Source organism: Vipera berus, assembly GCF_964194415.1.
Source record: "Vipera berus genome assembly, chromosome: 2".
Classification (NCBI taxonomy): Eukaryota; Metazoa; Chordata; class Lepidosauria; order Squamata; family Viperidae; genus Vipera; species Vipera berus.
Window position 1 is genome coordinate 189293993 of NC_138203.1, and position 20987 is coordinate 189314979.

At 36.8% G+C, this 20987-nt stretch overlaps 1 protein-coding gene across 1 annotated transcript in view; it reads left to right on the plus strand.

Annotated features, from left to right (window-relative positions):
* DOCK2 (dedicator of cytokinesis 2) overlaps nt 1-20987 on the plus strand; it is a 322065-nt gene that overhangs the window by 68390 nt on the left and 232688 nt on the right. Inside the window, exons 23-25 of the mRNA XM_081319663.1 lie at nt 8592-8700; nt 15870-15940; nt 16356-16459. Coding sequence (XP_081175789.1) covers nt 8592-8700; nt 15870-15940; nt 16356-16459 — 284 coding nt within the window. The remainder of the gene's footprint in view (nt 1-8591; nt 8701-15869; nt 15941-16355; nt 16460-20987) is intronic.

Sequence of the window (20987 nt, forward strand, 5' to 3'; positions counted from 1 at the left end):
TCTGTTCAGTGCTCTGATATTTAAGGTTTCTAAATCTCACACCATTAGAAACGTAGATGAATCTAAATGGCAAGGCAGAATGGTTCTTCTTATCAGAAAATAGTTCAAAGACCATGAATAAATTATAGTTATTAGGGTATAAAATTTGTTGAACAAGATCTCATATTGATCAGAATAGTTTTTAATAAAGCAATGTGTCTGGGAGACAGCCCTTAAACCAAGCAAAGCAGTTTGTTCAGGCAATGTGATGTGATTGCAGAGACAGCAAAAATAAAAATATTTTTTATCACAAAATAGGCTCACATCTTGAAAGTTCTCAATTCACTATGATCTGTCTGTCTGTCTGTCTGTCTATTTCCCATTTTTATTTAATGTTGGGATTCCATAGTGCCATCTTGGATGCTGCAGGCATTAATTTAAGGTCTTCCAATTTGTACAATTAGATAAGGAAACCAGAGGCTCCATTTCTTTCCTTAAACCCATTATTTTTGACTTATACTGTATTGTAAACTGCTTTCGACAATCTTCAGTTCTTCAAATACCTTCAAATTCTCTCTTGAGGTGAGAGAAAAAAGGCAGAGCAGCTTGCATTGTTGGCCGCACAATTCTCTGATTCTGAGCCATATTAATAGGAAGTATTTCAGAGAACCAAATCAATTAAATGTCGAGCATGTTTTGAAATCTCTAGAGCACGGGTGTCAGACTCGCTGCATCACGTGACGTGTCGCGACGTATTGCAACTTTTTTTGCATTGCTGGAGCTGGGGTAGGTGCAGCCTCCGTATGATGCAACTGACCCACGGGCTGGCAGTTTAACACCTCTGCTCTAAGAGTATGTACTATCCAGGACGAAGGTGCACTCAATATCTGATTGATTAAACAGACTAATTGGATAGAAGCTACATTTACCATGAAAAATAAATTCAGTTGTTTTATACTGGAGAGAACATAGAGACCATTTCTAAACTATATAAAATTTGGAAGCAAGGTCAGTAGACACCGAGATGGTACACAAAGAGCACCACACTAAGCAGCAATTTGCTGCCTGGATGGAAGTTTTCAATCCCTATTAAAATCCACAGAGGTCCTAATAACATTTGAAAAAGAGCAAGAGAGAAATTCAGCAATCTCTCCTTACTCTAATTGTGTTCCTCTGAATGAAACACATTACAGTTGTCAATGGGCCCAGAGAGGAGAAAGGAGTCTAAGAATCCAATCAAATGTGCAATCAACTTGTACATTCATTTCAAGCCCTCGCCTTTGATTTGGGATAGTGGAAGCCTTTAAATACATACTTTCTAAGTATTACTTTTTTTCCAGAGCAACAGGAGAACTAAAGATTCCCCGTTTTAGTGGAGATTCATTTTTTGAATGTGCGCTTTTATAAATAAGTCCAATTAGGTTTAGCAGGTATAACACCTTCCAACTCTACTGTAGTCTCTCTGAAATCACACAGTTACATTTTATTTGGAGTATTTCAGAGTGAAGGTTTTTGATGTGAACTTGTTTAGCTAGGCTGTGAATTGTCCATATAGACATACAATGGTTTCTGACATATCCTTCCATTTCTTTCCTCCACCATAGTGTGAAAACTTTGAAATACCTTCTCCAGAGGTTTGCATTGTAATATTTGTTTATATATCTTTTCTTGTATTCCCCCCCCCTCATAGTGTTTTATTCTTTTCCTGTGTTCATTTTTGCTTTCTCCTCTTGACATATGCTTTCTGGGAAGGCAGCTTTCATTACAGAGATTGCTTCATCTGAAAAAGTTAATTAACTGACTTCTCCCCACACAAGCCTGATTTTCAACAAAGCAAATCTTCATTCGTACCGAATCATCTTTTGCTTTTCATCTGAACCATCTGAACTTATGCTTCCAACCTTTCGGAATTCATCAAAGGATGTTCTACTGCCACAATGCCCATTTCTTGAGTAGCCCTGTAAAACATCCCAACTGAAGTTATGTAGGGTAATCACAAGAGCTAGCCTTCTGCTTTCATCAGACATTATTGTAGAAACCTTCAGTCCTGACAAAAGATCTCTTTTTAGTTAGGTGTTCTTTTCCATGAGCTTCAGCAGTTTCACCGAGGAAACTAGCTTGCTTTTCAACCATATCTAAATGATTTCAAAAAGACCATCATGATTCAGATTGCAATCCTATGACTAATCATCTATGAATTTAAAAACCACACCTCCTTCCTCTCTCACTTTTTCTCTGAGTGTTAGCTATTCCCATCTCCAGACCTCTTAAAAATTGGGGAAGTCTCCAGGATGTTTTATGGGGCAAAAGCCAAGTAACTATCAAATACATTTGTTCTGCAAAATTCAGAAACAAGTTCTGTGCCAGCACAGAGGAATACAATTAGAGGTCAATAAAAAGTTCCTTATCTCTTTTTTTTTCAATAGAGGTTTGTGTTTACAGAAAGGAGTAAAGCGAGATCATTAACTCCGTGGTGCAGTGCCAATCCCTTCATACGAGCCAGTACAAATTTTATAAATAAAAACATGAATATAACCTGTCATGCACTGATGAGGCAGCATCATAGGGAACAAAGTAGACAAGATAGGATAACTGGGTATACATATCACACTAAGTTCATATGTGCTTTACTTGGAATACAGTGTTTGAACTTTCCATTGTGTTTTATAAATCAGGCCTTGGTATTATGGGAATTACTATGTCACTCTGACGGTTATATGGCTTAGTGTGATATATGAACCTGATGTCTTGTAATTTGATAAGTAGCGAGACTGTTTTCTTCTTGCTAGCTTTCCCTAGAATATCAGATTTATTTTAAGGCACTTGTCTTATTCTGTTGCTACTTTAGTATTTTCTTTTTCCTAACAAAAAAAAGGGGACGCGGTGGCTCAGTGGGTTAGGATGCTGAACTTGTCGATCGGAAGGTCGGCAGTTTGGCGGGTCGAATCCCGAGTGCCGCGTAGCAGAGTGAGCGCCTGTTACTCGTCCCAGCTTCTGCCCACCTAGCAGTTCGAAAGCACGTAAAAATGCAAGTAGAAAAATAGGGACCATTACGGTGGGAAGGTAACAGCGTTCCGTGCGCCTTTGGCGTCTAGTCATGCCGGCCACATGACCACGGAGACGTCCTCCGACAAGCGCTGGCTCTTCGGCTATGAAACGGAGATGAGCACCGGCCCCTAGAGTCGGAAACGACTAGCACGCATGTGCGGGGGAACCTTTACCTTTACCTTTTAACAAAAAAAAAAAAATGGGCAAGGGCAACCAGAGCACAGCATTTGGTTTGAACAAGTGATTTTACACTCTCTTTGTCTGACAATTGTTTTGTTTTTGCAGGGCTTTTTTTTTTTACAAGACCATAGTGTATTATTCTTTTTTATTATTTCTTCCAGTATTTGGCTTTACGATACATACACACATCCATGGAAATTAAAATCATACTCCTTTGCAAAGTGGGCAATCTGTTCCCAGCCCCTCTAGGGAACTTCATTTAACCTGTTGCGTTGTTACTTGTGATTGAAGCCTTCTTTAGCTCTTCATCTGGCTGGTCCTGTCCCTAAAGCAGGGCATATGATTATCCCTGAACGTTAGGCAATAATTGCCAAGGGGCATCTATGTGATACAATATATGTGTTTAGGCAATGCTTTGCAATAATTGTGGCAATTATATTTAAGCTAAGGGAGCTGGGCTAAAGGTGGATAGGACCGATAGGCTGGGTTCCTTGCCTTTAGGCAACTTTTTCCAACCTCTTTCTCAAATATAAAGGAATTACAAATTGCAGAAAAATAATTGCACTCTTTAAGAGAGGGGCATGTTAGAAAGCAAATATAATATAAAGTGTTACTCATATTCTTTAATTGCACAATATCTTTATAGAAGCATTTCTTTGTGGTTTGAAGAAATATGTAGATATTTTTGAGTGATATTAAATGGACCAAATACATAATGTTTTGCAAGTATTCTTGAAGGTTACCATCATGGGGAGCCTTGGAGAGAGATCTGCTGCTATATAACAGCTGATAGTAGCAACTGGTCATTTATGTCTGGGCTTAAAAGCAACAGTACATAAATAGTCCAAATATGGGAGATAACTGCCTTGGAGCCCACAAACGGAACCTCCACCCTGCCCTGAGTCTTTCTTGCTCACTTTGCCTCACACAATACACATGAGTTAACAAAGGAATGTGGAAGCTGAATTTCCTTCTGATCCATCAGGTATTGTGGGAACTATAGTCCAAAAGATTTGGCGGGCATTAGCTTTGCTATACATGACTTAACTGGGACTTCCTGTCAGAATATTCCCTTCCTGAAATCTCTTCCATTTATTTGGCTTGCTTTGTTTTATGTTCATAACCTCTCACACAGTGAATGGCTTTCCAAAAAATTGTTCAGAATTTTTTAACATCCCACCCATTCCTTTTCCTAAGAATGAGTTGGGTTTTTCCATGAGGAAGCAGCCTCTGATTAGAATTCTCAGAATGTCTTAGAGGCAGAAAAAGTTTCCTTGCTGTTTCTACCCCCACATAGCAGTCCTTCATCTTCTCCATGAGCATCTGCAATTCTTCTGTCTGAATGGGGGCTTTAAGGGGCAACAAGAAGCAGGGAAAAATAAAATAATAAGCAACATTTTTGTCCATTCAAAGCTGATGTTGCATACATTCCACATACACTGCACTATTTATAACTTTTTTTATTGCTTCGGTTTCTCTATTGTACTATTAAAATGTGTGGAGTACTATGACATATGCCTGATTCATTATGTGCTGGTAGGTTTCCAATGTGGTACTTGAATTCTTCTCTAAATAGAAGTTCTGGACAAGATAGACCTTGTCTACCAAAGTATAATTACATATATTTTGTTCTTTTGTTTCAGCCTCCCTGAATTATTAGATTTATTTGCTAATAAAGAAGATTAAGTCATGTTTAATGGCCGTTAATAAGCTGAATATAATGAAGGCCACAATGCTATTATTATCTAATGTAGATCTGGAACAGCCTTAATATTGCTTTTAATTAGCAAGCTTTGAATGCTAATTTTTCTCTGCAAGGAAAAAAAGAAAAGAAAAAGAAAAAAGCAGATGACATTTTGATTCGAATAAAATTATGCAACTAAAGGACGTATTTTTAACATTCTGTTTTGGAAACACTGTGGAGATATAATATTCAGGGTGGTTGGTAACCCAATTCACATTTCATGTCTGTTTTGTTATTATTTGATTTTACATAGGGCACATTCACATACCCTTTCTGTCACAGGAAGATTTGATCTCAGGAATGAAAGCGATTGGCACTTGCTGTCTTGAAAAACAAAGGTGGGAGGACACAGCACCTGAGGAATGCCCAAGGGAGCATATGGTAGCCTGCTGTTCCCGAGGCATTTCAATCTGGACAGGACATAGAACTAGCATGAGCATAAGAGCAGCTTAAATGGATAGGACATATACAACATAACCTCAGTTTACTTCTGTCATGTTGTTATATGCTAAACAAACAAACAAACAAACAAACAAACAAACCTCTTAAATAATAATTTGACAAACTATAGGAGATCCAGTCATCGTAGGTACCTAAGAAATCCCTTTTTTTGTGGCAGTGCAGAAATTTCCTTATACGTTTAGAGAGGACAGATTAATGCTACATGCTTTGATCAAATATTATATTGATGGGAACTTTAGGAAGAAAATGGATGACACCTTTTATTATTTATTGATTTAAATGCATTGGTCACCAACTCCAGAGGACTCTGGTTGGCATATAGTTTTATTTGTGTTATGGCCTTTATTGTTTACAGGCTTTGGCTGTAGGCAAGCAGATATGGTTTGGCCCCAGTCTGACCTAAATGCCATTTTTTAAAAAAGAACATTAATGGGACAAAGTCTAATAGAGATAGATAAGAAACTGTGGCTACTTTCTGCGGTTGGTTTTGAACCAAGCCAATTTAAAAGTAAGGCTTTTTAACCAGGTTAACAGAATCCATGATGCCTAGTTCAAATAACAAACAATTTAAGTGAGATTAACAATAAAAGCACTCAGAAATAGAAAGGGAAGAAAGGAGAAAAATATAATTTGTTGCATTTGCTGAATAAAGCATTGGACAGTGTGATCTGACCAGTGCCTTTAAAGGAGAATGAGAGAGACCTTAATTAGTTAGTGGGAAGAATGAACTAAATAATAGTGTACTTATTTATTGAAGCAAACTGACCACTGAAGTTGTAGAAACTGTGCTGGAAATTTTGGAGAATATTTATCCAGATAAATAAATAAATAAACCTTTATTGTCAAAGTACAACATGTGTACATTGAGATTAGCTGAGACTCCCCCCGTGCTCCCTCCCCCCAACACACAGTGACAACAAACCCTCCATCCTACCACACCATGTGAACCAACTACACCACACACCGGCCTCCCAAGTCAATTCTGCATAAGTTCACAGAGATTATATCCCATTTAAAAGCCTAACAGCCCACGGATAGAAGCTGTTTTTCAGCCTGTTGGTACGGCTGGCTATACTCCTATATCTCCTACCCGATGGTAGGAGAGTAAAGAGATACCATCCAGGGTGAGTCATCCCTGAGAATTTTCCTCACTCTTCCAAGGCAACGAGCCCTGGCAATGTCATCCAGTGGTATCAGGGGACAGCCCACAATGTCTTGTGCTGTGCTCACTATCTTCTGTAATACTTTCCTGTCCACGGCTGTCAGACCAGCATACCAAACCACAATACCATACAAGAGGACGCTCTCTATAGTAGACCGGTAAAAGAGGGTCATTAGCCGTTGTTCTACCCTGTTCTTCCACAAGACCCTAAGAAAGTGAAGCCTCTGTTGGGCCTTTCTAGCCACCTGGGTTGTGTTAACTTTCCAGGTCAGATCTTCACAGAGGTAGACTCCCAGATAGCTGAAGGATATAAAAATCTACCTCTTCTGGATTGCTCTTGGTGCTAAGTTTTAAATAGCCCTTTGCTAAAATGCTTCCACTGGGTTCTGTCATCTCCATATAGGTTTTGCATGTATACATATATCCTTTATTTGGCTTGCCCTTAGGGCTTGTAATATGCCCTAACTTTCTTATGAAGGAGAAGACATTGAGAGGTATTTCTGTATCAACAGTTGTTGGAAAAGACTTTGGAGGACTTCTAATCCAACTTTCAGCCCAGGGCAGAAATATTTATATCATCCCAGGCAAATGGCTTGAAAATCTCCAGCGATAGAGCATCCATGACTCCATGAGGTCCATAGGTTTCTCAATCCAGAAGTTCCTTCTTAGTTTGTATACGGATGTCCCTCTGAAAAACTTCCACCCATTCTTGTCTTACTCGCAGGAGCTATGGATAATAATACTATATTGCTAATCCTGCAACTCCTCTTCAAGTACTGCTCTATCATATCTCCTCTTAGTTCCTTCTCTTTTAGGCAAATTTACTCAGTTTATATAACTGTTATTTGGAGGATTTAGTTCCAAGCCCCTCATCATTTCTGCTATTCTTTTCTACATCATTTCCATCATTACTCTAAGTTTGGATTTGTGGTTTTTTTTTTTTTTTGAGGATTTCTCAAGAGAGATTTTGATAGGAGAGATCCTGATTTGCTCATTAGTCAACTTAATGACAAAAATTCAAGCTTTTATTACAATATTTAATTCTTTATTAAAACTGAACGAGAAGGAATGAGTCAGGAAAAAATGGAACTTATATAAATAGGAAAGTAAGCAACAATTTTCAACTAACCTTGTACATATGTCAATTAAGAACAAAAGTATTCTTTAGTTGCATACTAAAGTAAACATGCCATATTTTACCTAACTTGTTTTGTTAAGAAGGTGCTGTGATTGATGGGGAGGGATTGATAGACAGGCAACTGAGGAGAATCCCCTCCTGGATTGATATTTTTTTTTGTCAAATGGAGTTCATTTTAAAGAAACTTCCCTGTATTTTGGAATGAGTTAGAGACCTGCTGCTTGACTTTCATTTTAATAATATCTGTTTGATGCTCAGAGATGAATAGTCAGCAACATACATTTAGAGCAATAACCTTGCCAACTTTAAGATGTGTGAACTTCAACTTTCAGCTTTCCTCATCCAGCATGCTAGAAGTTCTAGAAGTTAAAGTTCACACATCTTAAATTTGCTAAGATTGAGAAACTCTGGTTTAGGGCACAGTGTGTTCTAGTTAGGAAGTTACATTAGATGACCCAACTGGATGATGATGATGGTGATGATGATGATGATATCCATTCAGTTGTGTCCCACTCTTGGTGATTCTATGGGCCAGGTCTCTTCACATTTTCCAATCTTGCACTATTTCTTTAAGTTGTTCTATGCTGTGGCTGGTGTCAGCTTTGATGGTGTGTAGTCACCATGTTCTTTGGTGGCCTGATTTCCTTTTACCGCTAACTTTTCCAAATATAATTGCTTTCTCCAGTAACCCAACTAGATTTAGGGATATTTCCTTAAAAGCTTTAACAGGAGGGGGAAAAAGAGTGCTGGATCCATGAATAGATCTAGAAGTATTGTTTGAGATATGCATCTGATGTAGCAATATTCAATACCTTCTCTTGTTTGACTGAAGCTCCGATTTGAAACACTATTCTGTATTTTTTTTCCTCCTCTTTCAGACTATATGAAGGTAAAGAACTGACAGAATTTGAAGAAGCCATGAGGAGGCTTTTTGAGTCAATCAACAACCTGATGAGAAGTCAACACAAGACAGCTATTTTATTACAGGTTGGCCTATTTTTTTCCTTCAGTGCTTTAGATCAATGATTCTCAAACTGGGCAGCATTAAGATGTGTGGGTTTCAACTCCCAAAATTCTCCAGTCAGCATCCCTGTATTTACATGATAAAAATTCACATGCTTGGCAACTGATTTGTATTTATGATGGTTGTGGTCTCCCAGGGTCATATGATCACCTTTTGTGACCTTTTAAACAAGCAAAGTCAATGGGCAAGCCAGATTCATTTAACAACTATGTTACTAACTTAAAAACTGCAGGGATTAACTTAACAGCTATGGCAAGAAAGGTCATAAAATAGGGCAAAATTCGCTTAACAACTGCTATCGCTTAGCCACAGAAGTTTTGGGCTCAGTTGTGGTTGTCAGTCAAGGTTTGTATGTGTTCTCTTTTGCTCTACAATTGCTAAAAATTAATTCTGCCTTTCAAAAAAATGTCCACCGCTTGTCCTTGAAAAAGGATTGTTTTACATATATATGTGAAAATACACGCTCAAGTATCAAGCAGGTTAAGGAGAGATTGATTTATCTGCTTTGGGCATCCTGTGTGTCATTTTGTTTTTTGAGGTTGCATTATGAAATCTTATAACCCAAGTAATCCTGCTTTTAAGCTCTGGACAATCAATCAGCCTGCAACGTGGCACAACTGAGCACTCTAGTAAAGAAAACAACAACAACAACAACAACATAAATTCTACTTTGAATCCCACCTTTCCAGTTTAGTGTTAAAGACCTGCAGTTTGGAATATGTAGTATAAAAGTCAGGATAACAAGGCTAAAAATGGATGAAACAGCTCGATTTTTGATGTCTCTACTTTTAAAAAACCATTTAACTACCCAGTAACATTGTTTGGTTGCTTTAAGCTGCAATCCAGAGACTATTGTTGACTCTAAGGGGGTGGGGGGGGTGGGGAGAGAAGGTATCTAAAGGAACCCTTTTGTATAATTATTGTCCTTATCTTTTACACCAGTGAGAGTAGAAACAGTTTTGATTTTGCAGTGCAGTTAGGACAATAACTGATAGCTCACACATTGAAGATTTTAAAAGTATAGGTATTTAGAAATCAGAGGTATCCACAGTATGCCCTAATATAATAAATTACAGTTTATGGATTAATATTTTGGATCGTTGCAGTAGGGTGTGGTGAGGTTGAAACCACAAGGAAAGGAAATGCCTCTTTTATGTCAGCTTTATGCAGTGGGAAAAGATAAGGTGCTAAATATATTAGGAAAGGTAGACACAAAAATGGAAATACCACAGCAGTGTGTACATGAGTTGGATATAAATGAGGTGGAAGAATCACTTCAGTCATAACATTAAGTTTAGCAAATGATGCAGAGTGAAACTGCAGAAATAATCTTAGTTCTGGCTCTAGGTTTAGGAGGAGAGGAGATTTCCCCCCCCCCCAAGATTTTTTTTTAGAAACTTCTGGCTGGTGTACAGTATTTTTGTTAAAGGGATCTAGCAATGCCACAAAAAGTCAGTTATGATTTCCTTTGTTGTTGTTGTTGTTAGTTGCGAAGTCGTGTCCGACTCATTGCGACCCTATGGACAACATTCCTCCAGGCCTCCCTGTCCTCTACCATCTTCTGGAGTCCATTTAGGCTCACACCTACTGCTTCAGTGACTCCATCCAGCCACCTCATTCTCTGTCGTGCCCTTCTTCTCTTGCCCTCAATCTTTCCCAGCATTAGGCTCTTCTCCAGTGAGTCCTTCCTTCTCATTAGGTGGCCAAAGTATTTGAGTTTTAGCTTCAGAATCTGGCCTTCTAAAGAGCAGTCAGGGTTGATCTCCTGATTTCCTACTCCTCTCTAAATAATTAGAACAATTTTATGTCCTTGACCTGAAGAGAGAATGCTGTCACTGTCAGGCACTAAAACTGAAAGTAGCTCAAGGTGGAGAAAGGAGGGTACATTTTTATATGCCTGTATCATTGTTGAAAAGCATATTTTGGAAGGAGTGATAAAAATGCATATATTCATGAACATGTCTCAAGTTCACATTCTTATCACATTGTATTAATTATTCTTGGGAAATTTGAACTTCTGGATTCTTTAGACATTCTTTTTTTGTAAATATATTTTATTGATTAATATTTGGTAAACAGTGTGTTGTCTGGGTTTATATTAAACAATTGCTAACAATTAGTTTCTATAACCTTCTATAATTTAGAAGAGCCTTGGTGGAGCAGTGGGCTAATGCCTCCTTAAGTAACACCAGCTGCCTGCAATTAGTGCAGGTTCGCATCCCACCAGGCTCAAGGTTGACTCAGCCTTCCATCCTTCCGAGGTAGGTAAAATGAGGACCCAGATTGTTGGGGGCAATTAAGCTGACTTTGTAATAATGCCGCTTGGGGTGTGTGAAAGCCCTAATAAGCAGGCATATACATAGAATGAAGGCTACTGCTAAGTTTGTAAAGCCGCCCTGAGTCTTCGGAGAAGGGCGGGATATAAATGGAATTAAAATAAATAAAATAAAAATAAAATAACCTATAATCCACATATTAGCTTTGCTTGATTTGCTCTTCTTCCAGTAATATTCTTTTTGCCAACCTTGAATTAATACAATTATTATTTTGATAAGTGACAATTAAGTATAAAGATTTTTCCAACCGTTCTTCAAATCATAATCACATCCATATAATGCTTCTTTTCTATCTAGACATCTTGGTTGCCTCATCATAAATACTGTTTACAATTCTTATTTAAATTTGTTTTCCCCACAGTGTTCAAAACATTCTTACTAGTTAAGATTTTCTCAAAGTTGATTACATTTAAATATTTAAGTTTATTTTCTTCGTACAAGCCATCCCAACACTTTTACATTTCTCATATCTTAAAAATTTTTTAAAAAGAGAATGGAAAAAAAAGGATGAAGAAAGAATAAAAAATGTATACTACTTAAAATACATATCCCTTTTAAACTAATACACATTTATTTCCAAAATTTTTCTGTTCTTTTTAACCATAATTAAGCATATGTTTAATCTTTAAATGTCCTTTATATTAACCGTCCCAAACATTTTAGACATTATTCTTTATTAGAGACAGATTACACAAGATAAAAGTGATTTAGGTCAAGATTTTTGAAGGAGTATCTGAATCCATACCAGCTTGTTTAAATGCAGAGATCAGCCTTGCAGGTTTATCTATAAAAATCAACAGATTGGAGGCTTTTTATGTGTTAGGGTATCCTATTATGCTCCCTTATACCTTTTGCCCCATTATTACACCCTTCTCTCTTAGGCTGAATTTTGCTGAGATAGTGATTTGATTAAATTTAATGTTCTGTATTACTACTAGTTTTAAACAGTGTGACTCCTCACTTGAGAAATAATTTAAACTTTTATTATCATTTTATTACAATATTATTTTTGTAGGTTTATGTTTCCAGCTGTTTTGAAAGTAAAACAAACAATCCCCAGAATTGCTGACTGCAAAAGGCTAAGTTCAACATAAAGATAACGTAATAGAAGTTATGCAAAATGTACATCACTCTAAGTTTCTCGAAAGATATATGGGATAAAAATATCTAACACATTTAAATTCACCAGGTTCCTTTACCCCAGCAGTATTACAAAAATGGCTTTTCATGTTAGCTCTCTTAATGGACTGAAATGGAGTACATAATACTGTGCCTTGAAAATGGAGCTGAAATGGAATCAATCATGCCAATGGTTAGAACATAAGAGCCTGGTTGATAAAGACATGGGACATGGCATGGAAGTCAAAAAGAGACTGTGACCCTGTGGATGGCTGGTTAGGTGACCATGCTCCCTCTGCTTTTTTTTAAAAAAAAACACCTTCTAATATCTTAATTTTGCTCAAATACTTTGCCCGCCTAATGAGAAGAGAGGAATCATTGGAAAAATGATGTTAGGAAAGATTGAAAGCCAAAGGGAAAGGGGATGGCAGAGGATGAGATGGTTACATAGTGTCATTGACACAGTGGACATGAATTTGGGCAAAGTTAGGGAGACAGTGGAGGATGGGGGGTGGGGGGGTCTGACATGCTATGCTCCATGAGGTCGTGAAGAGTCGGACACAATTTAGTGACTGAACAACGAAAACCTTAATTTTAACTTCATTCTTAATTCTGTTTTAACTTTGCTGTATTTATGTATATAAACCAGTTTTTACATGTTTATTTTAAACTACCCAGAGTATATTTAGATAAGATAGGCAGTGTAGAAATAATAAATAAATAAATAAATAAATAAATAAATAAATAAATAAATAAATAAATGTTTGATGCTCAGAAGGAGAAGATGGATACATAGCCCTTTCCTGCTGTTCTTTCTCTGCAACTGGTGTTCAGAAGCATCTTATCCTGGAAGGGAAGCTTATTGTCAACTGCTATTTATTGCGTATTTACTTTCTTTTGCAAATTATAGCAGTGTAATACTCAGTGGATCATTAACATCTCTTCATATATGTAGTCAGTGGAACAAGCAGTATTCCCACAACTCTAGTGCTTCTCTATTGGACAGCATTATTGGACAATATATTTGCGGGGGGGATGGTTTCAGTTCTATTGCCCTGACAATAAAAGAGCAGAAAGACTTGTTTTCTTGTTACCAAACTTGAGAGACTCTTAATTTCCATCACATATTCTCTACAGTCATAAATTTGTTGTGATGGAACCACCTAAATTTTAAAGTTGCAGTGGGAGTAGTCAAATACCCCTTCATAAATATTCAACAGCCATGACCATGGCTAATATTCTGAATGGCTTTGCTTATTAGGAGCATTTTTTTTAAGCTAAACCATCCAAGTAGGCAGAGGCAAATACAATCAATATACTTATATCTATCTATTTATTTATTTATTTACTTATTTATTTAAAACATATAGCTGTTTGTCTCTTATATCAAGCTCTGGGTAGCTCCAATCAGCAATTTTAAAACTCATATTAATGATAAAAACAACCTAGTACATAAATAAATTACATTAATATTGCTAGGGATGCTTTTTTCCAGTACCATAGCACAAATAACACTGACTTTTTTGTGTTTCTTTGCTTTTAGTTAGTCTTTAAAAACACTCACCAGAGCATGACTGGCCAATTCACTCTGTTAACTTTACAGCTTTGGGAATTTAAACTGAACCAAAGGCCAACATTCAACCTGGAGTTCTGCATATATTTCTTGAAGGTTGAGAAAGACAATCCACATTAGGCTTATATAACTGTTCTGTTCCAGCCTACTACCGGCCCTGCAGAAAAGGCAGGGACAACCCCTTTACAAAAAGCAAGAGGCTGGAACTAAGCCTGCCAAATTTATTGACACAAAACAGAGCAAACAGAGCAAAACAAAAACACGAACCATGAAAACAGGAGCTATTCAAACGGTTGCCTTCAGCAAACCAGCCCTCCCACACATTCCCCTTTTAAACAGTTCAAGGCATGGCTTCTCTCTGCCTCCTTCCGAGGTGCCCCATTGCCTTCCTTTGTTTGCTCCTGATTGGCTGCCTCCTGCGTCGGGCGTCCTTGAACAGGGCCAGCTGTGGGTCATCTTCATCCATGCTGTCAGGCTCACACAGCTGGGTCTACGTAGTAACCAGATGAGAGGGGCCTGGCTGAGAGCTCTGCGAAGCCTCAGAACTGTCCTCTGCAGGCTCTCCAAAGAACCCCTCCTCCTCCTCCTCTGAATCGTCCAACCCAACTGCCGAACCCACGGGCTGACCCTGAATCACAACAATAACACATCTTTTTTCTTCATATCCCAGAAGTGGTGAAATGTATCCATTCAACTTTTATACTGCAATAATTGTATTTTGGGAAGTGGATTTGGGAGGGAATAAGAGGGCAGATGAATCAATATGTAACTGTATAGTTAAAAAAAGCCTCTGAAATGCAGGAGACTTTCTTGCTATTATGTGGAATTTATTTAACAGTCAAAGTGACCTAGAGAAAGCAAGATGTACCTCTTAGAAAAGTTCTCTAAGTTTGAGCCCAAGATGTTATTGCTTTTTAGCGGTAAATATAATAGCTATTGTACTACTGTTGAGAAAAAAGGGTACACACATGATTTGCTTAATCTTGTAGTTCTCTTGTGAACATGGGCTTCCTGAAGCTGCTTCATGTTATAGTGATCTAATTTGGCCTTCAGAATCTAGAATTCAGAATAGGGAGGGGCCTCTACTGATTCCCAGGACCTCTGCTGAGCCCATGTGACCACTAACTTTTTTTCCTCCAGAAGGAATCTCCTTAAAATAGGAACCTCCCCAAAGAAAGAAAATGTATGCCTATTATGCACAGTGGGGGCCATTTCTAGCAAATCTAGATTGTTAAGAATAGATGGAAGTTCAATTTACCATGAAAAAAATGTCTCTAAATGACTTGACAGTGGAGTCTGAGAAAGTCCGCATATAACTGCCATAAGTATGAGTCAATAGCAGGAGACCTAGGAAAAATTTATAGGCTTGTAATATTGATAAATGAAAAGTTAGTGTAAGGCATTTCTCAGTAAAAAATAGCCTGGAAGATATTGTTGGAAGGCAGTTGAAAACAAGGGTTCATGAAAATCAACTAGAAGTTAAATGGCATGACCAAAAATCCCTGATCTCAAACACATTGATGATAAATAACACCAATTTGATTGGGAAGGAACAAAAAATCATTGGGCATGCCAACATCTGTCACACACTTGAATTTATTGAGGCCTGGCATTCTACCAAAGGAGCAATTAACAAGCATATTGATCTAGATCCAGCATATGAATATGTAAGAAACCAGACCATTTGAACTGCCAATCAACAAGAGAACCAATCAGCTGCTTCAGAATTTAAGTATAGCTCTAAACAGACAACCAATTGCATAATCAACTGACCACACTGGCACTCAAGACATTTATAAGATAAGGAGAATAGGACAGGAAAGTCCTGCTAATGATGTTACCTAGTTTGTTAATGAAACGTTCAGAAGCTATATTGAAACAAGCTTGGCGAACAAACCACTGGCAAAAACTGAAATTATTTTCTATTCTTTCAATGTTGTTGGTTTCTTTATACGCTCCAGAGTCCAGTTCACTAAAGACCTGTGGACACTTCTGAATATAGGTTCTGTTTGGGTTTTTAGTGAAACCTAGTTCTAAATTATGTAAGTTTATTTGGACTTTCGGAAAACAGAAAATATGACCAACTATGTTATTTTTCTTTCAGATGGCTGCCTTGAAGTATATTGCATCTGTTCTCCAAGATGTAGAAACAGTCTTTGATGTCAAATTGCTCAGGTGGGATGACATTTGGAGTTCAAAAACATCAGGGCACTTAGATGCCTTCAGTTTTGGCATGTATCTTCAGATAGTCAGGTTGCAGATTGCAGTACATTTCTGGCATAAATCTGAATTCTGCTGGCTCAGTCTTACATAATTTCAGGCATAATGTAAGCAATCCCATTTGCATAGGAAACTTGCCCAGAAAGCATTAAATTCCTGCAACTAGATATAGAGCCTTTAATGTTTTATTCATTAAGGTTTTCTCCCCAATTACCTTGCTATACCCAAGGGACTCCATATCCCACTAGTTTCTTATTTGTTTAATATTACCTTTTCTCAAAAGTCTCCTCATAGTCTTTGCATGACCGTCTTAAGTCTTAGCAATTTCCTGACCAAACATTCTGATTGATCTTATCTTTTTTATTTACAGCCAGCTTTTACATGAATTTTTCACCTGCATTCCAGCAAAGTTGCAGAAGCAAAAAGTTCAATCAATGACAGAAATTGTACACAGCAGTCTCTTTAAAAAACAAGGTAAATAATAGTGAGAATCACTTTAGTGTTCATAAAGATCTCCTCAAAGGTCATACGCATGGCTCCTTCTTCTAAACTTGCCTTAGCAAACCTAACCATCCCAAACCATTATAATTTTTGGTTTGAAAAGCATTGGTTTAATACTAAAAGAAATATGTGCTGTACTACCTGGGCTCTCACAAAATGGATTGCTTGTGTTTGACATAAGTTGGTAACTTTTTTCTGCCCAGGACTGAACCATAATTTGTTTAGCCTCCCAGTGGCCACAAGTGGAATAGCTATGATGTCATATTATGAGAACAGGTAGAGCCAAACTAGTCTAAGAATTAGAGCAGGGTGTCGAACTGCCAGCCCGCAGACCGGATGTGTGAAGGCGAAACCGCACCTACTCCATTGCCGGCAATAGAAAAAAAGCCGCGATACGTCACGTCACGTGACATTGTGAGTTTGACACTCCTGAATTAGAGGCTCATAGAGAATACTCTGTTAGAGTTTGTTATGAAGCAGAGCTGCTTTTTTGCCATGTCACGTGGGCCTCTTATCCGGCAGTATTTATTACTAACCAGAACAATGGTTTTTAGTTTGGTTCTTGCTGAATAACTTTTTGAAGCTATTCATCTGAAATTTGACAGCATTTATTCCCTCAGAACAAGCAACTTTTGTGAACACTTATGTCCATTCTACCAAGAAATAACAATGGCATTAGGATTTCTCTTGTTTTGTTTTTTGCAAAGTTATCCCTATTCCAAATTATTTTTAATGGTAAGCAGGCTGAAAGTTGAATGATGATAGATAGATGATGGATGGATGGATGGATGGATGGATAAATGGATGGATGAATAGATCATTACTTAGATCAAATGTTAAATTAACTGGCATCTAGTTTTTCTCTGGGATTTCATTGGGGAAATCTCATCCTATTAATTTAAAAATAAGTTATGTCAAAAGCCTTTCAAGGAAATCCATAATTTAATAACAATACAGAAAGCTATTCAGAATTTTTCTAACATTCCAACATTCATGAAAATGTTTGCAAAATAGGTACCTCTCATTTTTTATTGTAAGAAAGCCATTAATTCTGCCTGGAGGAAGCTTATGTGATTGTCTCAAAGAGTTTTATAAAATATGATGAAAAGAAATCAAGTAATTCTTTTCACATCTCAATGCTGTGTTTTCAACTAGAAGATTTAAATCAGTAAAAAGAAGATTTACTTTGTAATAACTTAAATGTTATATAAAAGTGACATTTGAATTAATGAATATAAATATGATGGGATCTGATGCTTTTACCCCCTTCCTTCTGTTGTTTTTGGACCTCATATCTTAAAAGCAACACAAATACATGGATAGTAAAGTTGAAGGTTAATATCAATATTCTTTAAAAGATATTGGAGGTGTTAAATTAGAATTATGGTGAGTTACATTTGTGAATGGTAGCATAAAATTTGAAATCTGTCTGGGATCTTTTTGAGTCAGATATCTCCATTAAAGGACACAAATTAAACAGCAAATCTTGCTGGGGGAGACATTTTTCCCTTTAAGTGACTGCTCAGTTACTTGATAAATCTGTCAAGTAAACCTTCCTTACATGCCAAATAATTTATGATGGCCACAGTTTCTTCATTTTAAAAACTATAGCTGCCAAACTCTTAAAAAGTACAGTTAGTTTTAGCAAGACAAGGTGAAGCTGTTAATTCAGGTCAGTGGCTAATTCCATGAGTGAGTTCACATGAGATACCAGAGCACAAAGCATTCAACCCCTGGTGTCATCACCAGTCAAATTGGGCGAATGTAATATGCATGTTTGGTGCAATAGTTTAGCATACAGATCCAGAAAGGGGATAATTGAATAAATTATGAATCAGTACTTCATGGATATATGAATCTGTATGAACTCATTGGTACATTAAGAGAGGCAAAAACCTCAACACCTCAGTACTTGGAATTAAGTCCCATTAAATTTGTTAGTGCTTACCACTTTCAAGGAGGCCTGGGTAGGATTGCAGGGTTAGAAACTTGTTTCCTGTGCCAGGTGTAAAGAATGAGTAAAACACCTAGCAAATAATAATAAGCAAATGCATAATATGGTTATTAAAATAAAATAAAAACACTTTGAAGATTGCAGAACTGTGACAATGACGTAGTGTATTTGGGAAACTACCTTGAGCCCAAGCATATCGACAAGGGGACTCCATGGTACAAAAACACCTGCTGAACTTGAGAGATGCTACAAGGATTTTGCATGAAGTCATGAGATTCTATATGGGGATAATCCAAAACATTTTGCAAAATGTATGATGAACTATTCAATTATGGTACATACCTTTGAACGTTACAGCAGAAAGAATTCCTGCAAATTCATCTCCTCAGATATAGGGAGGGAAGGACTTGTGGGATGATTTCACAGCCCAGCATATGTTGGGTATTCTAAAATAAGGATGGTAGGAGACATATAGTTTTTACATGCTTCAAAAGTAAATGGAAACAATGCAGTGAATTCTCTTTCCCATGATTCTCCTCTCTCCCTTCAACTCTTTTCCCCAATTGTTCTTTAGAAGTGAGTTACTCCTACATCTAAAGTCAGTTAAAAGAGAAAACATTTCAAGGGGAAATGGCAAACAAACCCACCATCACTCCTGTGCTTTGTATCAGCTGTAAAGCAACATTTCTTTTGAATAAAGTTCACTTCTGGAGACCTCTAATGAGGCTATATGTACGTTACACAGGTGTTTTTTTAAACCAAGTAGAGAACTGGTTTGCTATTGCTTTTTTCAGGAGGTCTTTTTTTTAATTTCCCTATGCCTGGTGCTCTCTTAGCCAAGCACAAATCAAATTTGACTTTTTTTTTCAAGGTCTACTCAGGTGTGTCCAAAATAGGATAATTGACATCCTTTATGAAAATGGCATATCTTACTATAGACAAGTCTAAAGCATTTCCTATAGTAAAAATTCATAATTTTGAAATTGCACAAGGACCGTTGCACTTTGGTAGTCAGCTGCTTTGAAAGCAATCCAAATTGGTACTCAACGCATTTTGATGTGAAAATTTTGCTCTGGGTACTCATTGTTTGCTTCATGCTCAAAGCAAAAGTTAGAACTTGTTGGCTGCCTTGTGATTCACTACATTATTCCTTATGGGGGAAAAAATGGTTGGTATTCATCATTGTTGGTACCCATTGCTCCCCCTGGAATCAATTAACAATGACTACTGAGACTTTAAAAGGACATCCTATAAAATATAAGCATAATGCAACATGGAGTGTATATACTGCAATAATATTAGATGCAGTTTGCTTATCCAAAATTATTTAGTCAAGAAGTCTCTTGAGTTATAAATTTGTTTTAGCCTTGAAAACATTTGTCTATTCAAATTGTAACCAAAGCTTCTGTTCTGTTTTCTTAAGGTCAAAACAAGAAGGGTTTTTGTTTTTTGTTTTTTTGTATTACCCAACTGTTAAAGTTTAAAAAGTGGGAAGACTGGGAAGATGCTACTGAGATGAGAAAACTAGTTATGCAGTGTAGACACCAATTGTATTACATCTCAACCTTAGCCTAAATCTCCTTCTATAGAGCAAACACAAGTCAGTCCTAAATAAAATCACCCCGAAGGACTCATGTCAGTTGCCAAAAATTCTTTGAATAGATAGGTCCATGTTGAGTTGAACTTCAACTGAAATCATCTTTAATTTATTTCCTTTTGGCATCATGGTAGAAGAGTCTAAAATAGTAAGCAAGATACTACTGTTTTAAATGAATTTTAAAGGTACATATTTTCTCTCCAATAAATTTTTATTCTTATTCACTTATAATATAAAACATAAAAATACAAAAGCAAATAATAAGGAACAAAGGTAAGAGAAAGGAAAAAAAAGAGAAATGTGGGAAACGGGGGGAAAGGGAAAAAGGTGTTGACTTCTGACTGCCTCTGTTGCAATAAACTAAGGCATTAACATCGAACCTCAATTTTTTACTTTTCTGTAGTAGTATGAACTAACCTTTCTATATCGACAAATCAATCTAATCAGTAAAACCCAAAATCAAAGTATCATTTTTTTTTCACCTCAAGCACAAAGTCCAGAAGTGGTTTCCAAGTAGAAACAAAAGTACTTATATTAATTCTTTTCTTTTAACAGTCAGTTTAGCCATCTCTGCTAATTCCGTCAACTTCCATTTTTGTGTGTAGAGTAGTCTTGCTTCCGTCAACATATATAAAATCAGAGTTCCAATTTTTTCCCCCCAAGTTTTTTTCCATTAGAACCAGAAGAAAAGTTTCTGGTTTAATCTTTATATTTACTTTAAGAATTTTTCTGCATTAAAATATGAATCCTACTGCAATATTTCTTTGCTTTATTACATGTCCACCATAAATGATAAAAAAATCCTTCTTTACATTTACATTTCCAACATTAATTTGAGATACCTTTATACATTCTAGATAACTTATCTGGCATTAAATACCAGTCTTATAAAAGTTATAGTTTTAAGTTATAGTTTATAGTTTAGTGTGAATTTTAAGCCTTTTGTCCAC